At 39.2% G+C, this 12156-nt stretch overlaps 1 protein-coding gene across 1 annotated transcript in view; it reads left to right on the forward strand.

Annotated features, from left to right (window-relative positions):
* ggt5b (gamma-glutamyltransferase 5b) overlaps positions 1-12156 on the forward strand; it is a 27543-nt gene continuing 15387 nt past the window's right edge. Inside the window, exon 1 of the mRNA XM_026942610.3 lies at positions 1-180. Within this exon, the coding sequence (XP_026798411.1) occupies positions 5-180 (176 nt within the window). The 5' untranslated portion in view covers positions 1-4. The remainder of the gene's footprint in view (positions 181-12156) is intronic.

Genomic DNA, 12156 nt, shown 5'->3' on the forward strand with positions numbered 1-12156 from the left:
GTGAATGATGTCGGTGTCGAGGCTCGCGTGCGTCTTGTGCGTTGCGCTCGTGTGCGCGGCGGCGCTCATCTGCGTGTGCGCGCTGCTGCTCTTGCGGATGCATCGGTGCTGCGAGGAGAACGGCGAGTTCCCACACGCCGCCGTCGCCGCTGACTCGCTCACGTGCTCTCACATTGGCAAGTAAGATAAATGAAAGGCAACCGAAATGTGAGCGCGAGGAATGCAACGGGGTTCTGCTTCACGCGCTCACATTTCAGCACATAAAGCCTGCGCGTGCATTCTCGGATATTATATTATATTGGGTTGTTTTACAGCTATTTATTATTGTTTTATTATTGTTTTATTATGCTTAGCCATTATATAAAGCAGTGGTTCTCAAAGTGGGGTCCGGGGACCTCCTGTGGTTCTTGAAGTATAGCCAGGGTGACCATGTTTTTTTTTTTTTTTTTTTTTTTTTTTTTTTTTTTGCTATAGTGCTGTAAAGAACAACCAGCTATTATTAAAGTTGTTAGATTTATTTTTGAGGTCCTATAGTTATTAGGCAGTTTGACTGGCCACTTGAATTGAACTGTTTCAATCCAGACCTCAATAACTCACAAACTATTAATACTGTCTTGGACCTAATGTGTTCTGGAATAATTTCATGAATAAAAAAACTACATTTAAATAATTAGCTCACTATTTGAATAGCCAGATTATGTTTGGAAGGGGCTGCGAAAAGTCTGAGAACCCCTGATTTATAAGTTCTCACAATCTTATAATGATATCTTTGTTTTCTCTTTTTTAATTCAGTTTTTTTTATTTTTCCATCAAAATGCTCAGTTAAGTTAAAAGTTTGAATGAATTGAAATCGAAATGAATTGAATTGAACTGAATTTTATCATCTAAAGTTGAGTTAACTTGTACAGAGTTCATACACATCCAGCTGAAGAGAATGCAACACAGTAGGTGATATTTCAGTACTTTTGCTTTTTGACAGAATTTAACTCTTACAGTGCTGAATTAACATTTATAGTGGTGTGCTGAAATACAGATTAACACCAATTAACTTGTTTAATGAATATAGGAAGAAAGGTTCATAGGTTCATCTCTTATTTTGATCATGTCTGAGTGTATCTCCCAAAATAGGTATGAGCTGAAAGAACCAGTGCTTTTGCTTTGTATTTTATTTCTGATTCTATGTCTTGTGTCATGTCAACATGAGCCAGGGCTTATTTAAATGACAAGCTGTCGAAACATATTACTGTGTTCATCTACTCTGTGCTCATGCTTCTTTATTCAGCACCAGCTAGTGAGAGAACGGCAAAAATCAGGTCTTGTAAATATATTGTCCTAGGGGGCTAGGCAGTGAGGAAACATTTAGTGAAACCAAAACAAAATAGCTGATAGGGATTTTCCAATCCCTTTTATACAGTGGAAGAGAAAAACTGCAGAGGCAATTGTTTATTTATCAGAAAACATTCATTCATCTTTAGTCACTGCTTTATCCTATTCAGGGTGGGGGTGGATCTAAAGTCTATCTTGGGAACAATGGGTGTGAGACACGCTCTGAATGGGACATCAGCTCATCTCACATCAGCTCATCTCAGGGCATCACACATAGTACAGTGCAGACAAACTAACCACCAGGATGTTTTTGGGAAGTGGGAGGAAACCGAAGAACCTTGAGGAAACCCACACAGACATGAGGAGAGCATGTGAAACTCTGCAAAGACGGTAACCCAAACTCAGGATGGAACCGGAGGTGTGAGGTGGCAACACTACCCACTCCGCACCCCTCTTATTACATTACTTTTCAAAAAAAAAGTTTGTACTGAAGTTCAGGATCAAATGGCAAAATATAAATTCTTTGAGAAATGGAGCTGTCTTTGTTTATTGTGCAGTTCAGGTTCGTCAAATCGCAGTGTAAAGTATCATGTTGAAAAAGCATGTTACACTCGGTTTAGTACTTTCTCATCATGGGGGGTGTGAAGAAAATATATGAATCAGATTATTATAAATGTATTACCACTGTACCACTGTAAGTCCAACAAGTTTATTAGCCAATGAAATGAGCTTTGTAATTTTTAACTAGTGCATTATGCCATTACCTCACATTTAAACACAAAATGTCAAGGAAAACCAAAGACGCTAGCTGGAACGCTGTGTAACAGCCAAAGGCTTGCTGCTGTTACATTTTGATGTTGGTGAAAACAACAGAAGTTTGATGAAAGTGGGTGTGATTGGCCGTTAGAGTTGCTCTTTAACACCTATAAGGTTGAAACACCTAAACAGTCATAGCACTTCTCTACCAAACAACATCACACAGCACAGCTTATTAGCACTTTTCTAAATAACAATTACGAAGGACACTCTTGTGAGAGTTGAAAATCTAAATCGCAAAGTTAAGAGCAGTCTAGAGCCTGGATTATGCTTGGTTTTAACTACACATATGTATACACAAGATGGCTGCCACTGTATCCTGTGGTCATTTGGAGCATCACGTGCACATCCTCAGAAATTAAGGTTACATGTCCGCATTGTGCAATACCAATGTACACAGTGGGTGCAGTATAACACCATGTGACACTGTGTCCGCAGCTGACTAAACAAACTAGCATTGTGTCTCAAACTGCATGATTATGTACGATTCCAGACAGTTATTGAGTACTAACACAAATCAGTTTCATGCTTAGCGTTTGAATTTTAAAAACCTCTCACATAGCTTTCAAAGCTACCAAAAGGTCTGTCTTGCATAGCAATGTTCTTAAATACTTTTGAATAGAAGGTCATGGTTTTTGATTTCAGACTCAGCTCATGACAACAATCATGAGAACTGCGGAAAGTTTTAAGAGATACAAAGCTTGTCAGTGTATTTCACATGGCTGTGCATGAAATTGCTAAACATTTTACAGTTCGACTTGAAAACCAGACAGACAGGGTGTTTTGGCTCTGATGTGCCATCTAGTGAATGTCAATTTTAATTAGTTATATACATAAAGTATGCAGGCTACTATTGTAGCACTGCCACATAATGTCATGTATTATACATGTGTGTATAATAAGTGCTATTAATCTAATTATTGTCAACATGTAAGTAGTTATTGTTGTGTGTTTGCCGCTATCACATAAATGGTGAGTTTCGTGCTTGTTCTATGGCGAGACCCAATGACGTCACCGTGTCATGCTATGTCATGCTCTGCTGAGGAATAATTGTTGATTCTGTTTTTTCTCTTTCTACTCTTTGCTCACTGACATGTTTTCCAGTGGGATTATTCAATACCACAGGTTTCAAGTATTTTTCACCATGGGACAGAAATACCGGTTAGAACTATCCTTAAAGACGGTAACCAACCTCAGACGTACATTTTATACAGTGAGAGAGACTGTGGGTGCAGGGCTTTATTGTAAATATCTGTGTGGCCCTCCTTTTTGTATAATACACAACAGATTACTGAACTGATTGTGGTTTTGTGTTTATTTGGTGTTGGGTAGTTGCTCTTCATCTCACACTATTAGAGCCCGGACTGATTATTTACATTTACATTTATTTATTTAGCAGATGTCCAAAGCGACTTACAAAAGAGGAAATACAAGCAAAGCGATATAATCAGGCAGAGAACAATACAAGTAGTGCTACCATACAAGATTTTTAATTGAGTGCTAGAGCAGCAACGTGCAAAGTAGGGACAAGTTAGGGGTTAGTTACGTGTTCACGGAAAAGGTGGATCTTTAGCCATTTTTTGAAGATAGTGACATATTCTGCTGAATGGATTGAGGTTGGAAGTTCATTCCACCACTGAGGGACAGTCAGTCTGTAGGTTCTGGAAAGGGACCTCACGCCTTGCTGAGTAGGCAGTACCAGGCGTCGGTCGTTAACTGATTGCAGGTTGCGGGAGGGAACACAAACATCAAGGAGAGTGTTGAGGTAGGTGGGTGCAGTTCCTGACAAGGTCTTTTACGTGAGCATCAAGGCCTTGAATTTGATGCGGGCGGCTACAGGAAGCCAGGAGTACATGGGAGTAGTGCATTGCAGTAGTCCAGTTTTGAGGTTTTGAGCCTGAACTAGTAGCTGTGTGGCATGATCAGTAAGATAGGATCTTATTTTCTTGATGTTATACAGAATGAACCTACAGGAAAGTGCTGTTGTTGAAATGTGGTCTGTAAAGTTCAAATGATTATAATATTGCTAGTGCCTTGCAAAGGCGAGTTGTTGCACTATGTGAACAATGCTGCTGGTGTTGTGCTGCTCCTGCATGAGCCCAGAAAGTCATGTATCAAGTATAAACCAGGCCTAGGAAGTACACTCCCAGGTAATCAACAGAGTACATGTTTAAGAAGAAACTGTACGGTAATCCCAAAATTGGAGACAAGAATACAATCCAAGAGAATACAATCCAAAATTAACAAAAACACAATAGAATATCATTCAGCAATGCTTTGCAGGGTGGAGAGCCAATGAGGTGCTGGTGAAACTAATTATCAGTAGTTAATATTCAGGTAAATGTGAACTCTGGTGAAAGGTGGAGTGTTTGGTGTTAGTAGTGTGACCATTACCCATGAGCCTTTGTTTTGTTACCATTAACACCACCATGCAAGCTGGGGCATACCCAAGTGCCCATGCTGAATTTGGTTATTCTGTGGCCTATGTGCAAAGTTCCAAGCTGGGGCATACTCTAAAAAGTAGTGGATATACATGCAACAACCTCACATTTTTATCATAAAATATAGTCTTTCTGATTTGGTTTTAGTTTTTTTTAGCCACAGTAATGTGTTCTTATCTCTAATAAGTTTGAATTTACTAATCTTATCAGTGATTGTGGTGAAATCTGAAACCTTCTAGCTTCTTATTCACTTTGCTTGCACACTACATAGGATGTACAAACCCGATTCCAAAAAAGTTGGGACACTGTACAAATTGTGAATAAAAACAGAATGCAATGAAATTTCAAATTTCAATATTTTATTCAGAATACAACATAGATGACATATCAAATGTTTAAACTGAGAAAATGTATCATTTTAAGGGAAAAATAAGCATCAACACATCTCAAAAAAGTTGGGACAAGGCCATGTTTACCACTGTGTGGAATCCCCTCTTCTTTTTATAACAGTCTGCAAATGTCTGGGGACTGAGGAGACAAGTTGCTCAAGTTTAGGAATAGGAATGTTGTCGCATTCTTGTCTAATACAGGCTTCTAGTTGCTCAACTGTCTTAGGTCTTCTTTGTCGCATCTTCCTCGCACCTTCCTTTATGATGCCCCAAATGTTTTCTATGGGTAAAAGATCTGGACTGCAGGCTGGCCATTTCAGTACCCGGATCCTTCTTCTGCGCAGCCATGATGTTGTAATTGATGCAGTATGTGGTCTGGCATTGTCATGTTGGAAAATGCAAGGTCTTCCCTGAAAGACACGACGTCTGGATGGGAGCATATGTTATTCTAGAACTTAGATATACCTTTCAGCATTGATGGTGCCTTTCCAGATGTGTAAGCTGCCCATGCCACACGCACTCATGCAACCCCATACCATCAGAGATACAGGTTTCTGAACTGAGCGCTGATAACAACTTGGGTTGTCCTTGTCCTCTTTAGTCCAGATGACATGGCGTCCCAGTTTTCCAAAAAGAACTTCAAATTTTGATTCGTCTGACCACAGAACAGTTTTCCACTTTGCCACAGTCCATTTTAAATGAGCCTTGGCCCAGAGAAAACACCTGCGCTTCTGGATCATGTTTAGATATGGCTTCTTTTTTGACCTATAGAGTTTTAGCCGGCAACGGCGAATGGCACGGTGGATTGTGTTCACCGACAATGTTTTCTGGAAGTATTCCTGAGCCCATGTTGTGATTTCCATTACAGCAGCATTCCTGTATGTGATGCAGTGCTGTCTAAGGGCCCGAAGATCACCGGCATCCAGTATGGTTTTTCTGGCCTTGACCCTTACGCACAGAGATTGTTTCAGATTCTCTGAATCTTTGGATGATATTATGCACTGTAGATGATGATAACTTCAAACTCCTTGCAATTTTTCTCTGAGAAACTCCTTTCTGATATTGCTCCACTATTTTTTGCCGCAGCATTGGGGGAATTGGTGATCCTCTGCCCATCTTGACTTCTGAGAGACACTGCCACTCTGAGAGGCTCTTTTTATACCCAATCATGTTGCCAGTTGACCTAATAAGTTGCAAATTGGTCCTCCAGCTGTTCCTTATATGTACATTTAACTTTTCCGGCCTCTTATTGCTACCTGTCCCAACTTTTTTGGAATGTGTAGCTCTCATGAAATCCAAAATGAGCCAATATTTGGCAGGACATTTCAAAATGTCTCACTTTCAACATTTGATATGTTATCTACATTCCATTGTGAATGAAATATAAGTTTATGAGATTTGTAAATTATTGCATTCCTTTTTTATTCACAATTTGTACAGTGTCCCAACTTTTTTGGAATCGGGTTTGTAACATAGACCTAGTGCTCTACATGTATGATGTAGATTGCTATTTGAGATTTGTCTGATTTGTCTGATTAAAGTACTAGCACACTTGGCTGTGTTTGGGTGTGCTAGTAAACATGTACTTCTATCTTCACTAAGGATTAAAGTATATGCACAATTTTCCAAACTATATAATCAGAATAAATCTAAGAGGAATTAACCACACCATGTTTTTGAGTTGGGCTGCCAACTATGTGAGTACACAAAAGCACAACACACACTCATTACACATCAATCTTAATACACACAATCACAAGTGCACAATCTCGAAAACATCATACACCGATAATAACACGAGGTCAGTGAGCAGCTTGAGGGTAACAGCATAATAATAGAGAATACACCTAGATAGTCAAACACACACACTTATTAGGTGCTTCCTGAAGTTTGGGAGATAATTAGAGACTATCTCCATACCCAAATCATAACACTTTTCCGCAGAGTTGTTTTTCGCTGCAAAAGAGCTGCAAAATAAGTTCCAACGCGAAAAACCTGCTAGTCTGGAGCTGAGGGACCTGTGACATTATCACTGAATTTTAAAGATACCTGAGCAGCATTGGATGGGATTTTTTGTTTTTGAAGTAAAGGAGATGCCAATGAATTAATGGGAATATACACTTTACTCTCAACTACAGTGGACTAATTAAGAGCTACATTGCCTATACTAATGCTAACAAGACTTCTTCTATGCAGCTACATATTTACAGTGAATGAAACAATCACAGCATGTATTGAGGACACTGAAGGATCAGGTTGTAATGTGTATTTTAAAAGCTAAACTACAGCTCATTCTCTATGGTTGTTATGATAATTGATGTTTTGTTAGCTGATGGCTTAATTGTTTGGCTCTTAAAAAGCAGGGCACACCAGCAGGAAGTGAAAGCAAGTGAAAGAGGATATGACTAATAAAGTGTTAATCTACGAATAATTCTGTTTAAGAGATTAGACTCTGTGTCTGTGCACTTAAGATAAAATGTTTTCCTTTCCCGAACATATTCTCAATCAGCCAAGACATGCCTGGTGTCTGAAATGGCTTTGGTGTCAAGTTGTTCAGACTTGTGTTCAGATTCTCAAACAGACTTCATGGTTACTCAAACTGTATGACTCAAAGAAATAAGACAATAACCCTTTCATCTGGACACATCTGTCAGTCAGTACTGGTGGGAGGGTATGGCGAGTGATGTCCATTATTTTGTTTTGTCCTGCTCTCAGTTTTCTGAGAGACATGTTATAGAGTTATGTAGTTGCCAATATTGATGACACTTTAATCTACTTGACCTCCTTGAACGCCTTCAACATGTCTGAACAGCGCTCCAGAGACACTTCATCCACAACTGCTTTGTTAAAAAATGAATGTTACTTTCTATGATTGGACAATATGGTCTTGGCAGTGTTAGACTAAATTCCAGTAATGTCAAGGACAATGCTTTCATGGATTTTCCTAACTTTTACAGGTGTTTTTTTTTCGAGACTTTAGCAGTTCAGTAGCACCCTAACTGCCCCTCTCGATTCACTTACAGTACCACTTACAATGGAATGACAAAGCTAACAAGGTGATTAGGGCTGTCTAAGCATCCTTCACCACCATATCAGTTCTCAAGTACCCTAACCTTTTGTTACCCTTTTACTGTTGAACTGGAAGTTTCTGGATAGAGGTGGGACTTGGTGAGGTCTTACTGCAGCATACCCCCAAAATTTTCCGTTTTCAGTATGTTTCTACTCCTTTGGTTTCTCCATGTATGACATTTGCCTGCCTTTTTTTCATTTTTCCCCTGATGTTTTACCCTTTATACTCACCCAGTTAGCATTTTGTCTTATAGAATGCATCTCCACTAAGTCTGTCTCAGACAGTGTGATTCAGAAATGCAGTTTGCATGATCCTAAACTAAAGGCTTATTTTGTAAGCTATATTAGCTATGTAGCTCCAATACAAAAATAAAAAAAACACTAAAATATGACACATGGCTGATTAACTACGCTTGGGGTAAGGGAGACATTTTGTTGTTGTTCTTCTTCCGGCTGCTCTGGTTAGGGGACGCCACAGCAGATCCTCCATCTAAATTATGGAAATCCAGGTCATGAGCCACGTATTTGATTTGGCACAGGTTTTACACCAGATACACTTCCTGGCACAACCCTCTCATTTTATCCAGGCTTGGGACCAGCACTGAGAGTGCCCTATCTCGTGCAACCCCAGTGGCTGGATCTAGCACCCAAACGTGGGACTCAAACCCCTGACTCTGAAAGAGTCTCATGCTCTACCGACCAAGCTAGCCAGGTGCCAAGGGAGCCATTGTGTACATTTCTTTATTTGGCTTGATTGTTTAGTTAAGGGTCAGAAAGCTATATAGTAATGAAATTGGAAAGAAATGTCTGAAGCTGTTTTGGCTTTATTGGTGTTAGTTACTTACAATCAAACATTCAGCTCATGGGAAATCAAATCCAACTCAACCACACTTTTTCTAAAGAGAAGCTTAAATTCTCTGTGTGTCATTCCAGATTAGCAAAGGAACAATAACCCCACTGTACATTACAAAATTCCACTAACAGGGGTCACATGCTTTATCACCTTTCATTCATTCATTTTTGTATTCCATTTCCTGAATGTGGTGCCAGTTTGAAAACACTGTGTTTCCTTGATCTTTGGTCCAAGTTTCTCTTGAGACCTATTATCACTTTTCATAGTAAACACCCACACACATACACACACACACACACACACACACACACACACAGGATGGAAAGGGTCTGAAAAATCACCTATCACCTACTTACAAAGGCATCCTAAAACTTATATCTTGACAGACATGATGTTAATCCTGAAATCATGGATTCATGCACTCTCAGGTTCGATTTTTATGGTAATGAAATAAGATTTTACATGTTTTAAAGCCTCCTGTCCACTCATTCTCATAATTATCTTCTTACTGTTAGCTGTAGCTTCTCTGGCTGACCATTGACTACAAAAGGAATTCATTTCTGAAAACATAACTTTAGTGATTGAGGCCAAAGAGTTCCATTTGTCCTTCCGCAGTTCAGAGCACTTGTTTCTAAAATGCATCTGGCTTATCTAGATGTTGTTCTGCATACATTAGACATTCACTTTTGTGATGAGGCCGCAGGGAAGGGGTCCATCTGATGACTCTTCCATACAGATCATGTTTATGCAAGCAACGCTACACAGTAGAATGGTGCACCACCACTCCCCTGTCAGCTAAACATTCCTGCAGGTCCTTAGTGTCAGTGCTTTGCCTTTCTGCCCAGCATATGGCCAGTTCTATCTGAGCATTTCCTTGGTCTTCCAGATCTTGCCTTGACTTCCATAGTTCCCCTTAACTGCCATTGCTTAATGACATTTTAGACAGTGGAAAAAGCTTTGATATCTTTTCATAGCCTTCCTCTGCTTAGGCATCAGTTAGCTTTATTTTCAGATCCTCAGTCAATCCTCATCTGCTGAGAAGAGCCCATGGTTGTTGAGTGTTAGCACAAGGTTTGAATAGTCAGAGAATTAATTACACTCTGGAAGCAAAACTAACTGTGAAAGTGTGTATGTGTGATTGCATCTATTTATGCGAAATGTCATGTTTTTTCTTGCAGAACCCGAAGGCAGGAATATCATACTTCTTCAAAAAACATTCCTATTAGTCATCTATTCCACTCTGAACTAAAAAAAAGTAGAGTATTAAGTAGATTTTTAAATGTGCCTTTATATTTCCTGAATTTTCTGGACTATAAGACTGGTCTCCTGGCTGGACTTGTACTACAGAGAGAAAAAAGGAAACAAAATAAAAAGGATGTCTTTATTGTGCATGGGTGAATGTGTGTAAATGACCCTTTGGGTATATCACTGTGTTACCAGATGAGACTTGCCCTGCTCTATTATGACAAACCATATGTAATAGTACACCTGGAACTGTCTGGCAATGCAGGTGTGTGTATGTGTGTGTGTGTGTGTGTGTGTTGCATTTTAACCACTTAATCATTAGCATTATTTCTGTAGAAGAAACATTCATTAAGTATATAGCCTCATTTTTCAGGCTGTATTCCAATAACACACACTGTCACTTGCCCTTCCTTTCAATGTCCACTGCCATCTTAAGGGCTATTTATTTACTGCTCACTATTGCTATGTAAGCCTTGATTTTTCCAAAGCTTCTGCAAACCTGGTTACTGTAATAGGTTGCCTTAGGTAGCCTGTTAGCAACTCTGGCTAGCTACATGTAGTCAGGTTGATACCTGGAAAGGTAACATTAACGTTAGCTAGCTCTGGATGACTTGCTTAGCTAAGTCAGCCATAGTCTTTTATGTTAATTGCATTGTCGAGCCAAAGAAATGAAAAGAAGGGCTAGCAGTGTTTTTTATTGGTGGATGAATTAATTAACTATTAAATGATGGTACAGCCTGTAACACCATTATGGATATTCATAAATTTATCATTTGTCCATTACACCTCAACAAGAAGACCAGGATGATGAAAAGCAAAACTGGTTCAAACAATATCTTTACTTTAGGCCGATGATTTTAGGTTTACTAAGCAAGATGTTTTTAATAAAGGAGCCATGTGTTAGAAAGGACTTACAGGACCATGCTTATCATTCTGCCAGCATCAGTGTGGAATAGCAGAAGAAGAGTTCAGATAAGTTAGAAGCAAACACAAGTTAATTAGTGCAAAAATATAGGTTTGTCACAAGCTGACCCCAAATACCGATCCATCGTTATCTAGTTAGCTGGTTGATCAGAAGCTAATTATGTACCAATTTTGATAGCTAGGTATCTAAATAGCATGCATGTTAGAGGCTTTTCACCATCCTATAGGTGATTCCATTCCCACCCATTAATGCTTTCTAGTTAGTTAGCTGAGTAGAAGCTAACTATATAACTAAAGCAACTTATTCTATAGCTAAATAGATAATTAGACAGCTAACTAAATAGCAAGCTTGTTTAAGTTTTTTTTTTTTTTTTTTTAACAATCCTATGGCCCATTCCACTCCTAAACAATAAAGCTATCTAGCTAGCTAGAAATTTGGTGTAGTAGCTCTTAGCTAGGACTTTATCGCATCTCTAATGAAACATATCTGGAGTTTTGACACCACAAAATCCTTAACCACTGTAATTTTACCTCATTCACTTCTTTTTTGCGCCTTTGTTTCTGATGTCTCTGGGGTACATCTCACTCTTCGAGTTATGTTTCTGTGTCCTAGTTGTCCTCTTGTTTACCCCAACTTAGGCCTCTTGTGTTTCCTTGTAAGTCACGTAAATCATCTGAGAAGACTTGTGGGTTAATCTTGCAGATGTTTTTACACTCAGCATATGAGGTTCTTTACAGTTCTAGAAAACAGTCAAGAGTTTGCTTAATCATCAGTTTAGCCTGGCGGTGTAAAGCTATATGTTAAGATGAGACATTTTAACTGTATGATAGATGATATATCGTATATGTCTTTGTGTTTAGGAATGTGTTTATCCTGATATAGGCAGATACTCTCAGATCCCCCCTATCTGTTTTGAAAGGTTTTGTAGAAATGGTTTGTTTGCTAATGGGGCGGCACGGTGGTGTAGCAGGTAGCATTGCTGTCTCACAGCTCTCAAGTCCCTGCTTGATCCTGAGCTCAGGTTACTGTCTGTGTTGATTTTGACATATTCTCCCCATGTCCTTGCTCCCAAAAACATGCTTGTAGATGGAT

The sequence above is a fragment of the Pangasianodon hypophthalmus genome, chromosome 17 (genome assembly GCF_027358585.1).
Source record: "Pangasianodon hypophthalmus isolate fPanHyp1 chromosome 17, fPanHyp1.pri, whole genome shotgun sequence".
Classification (NCBI taxonomy): domain Eukaryota; kingdom Metazoa; phylum Chordata; class Actinopteri; order Siluriformes; family Pangasiidae; genus Pangasianodon; species Pangasianodon hypophthalmus.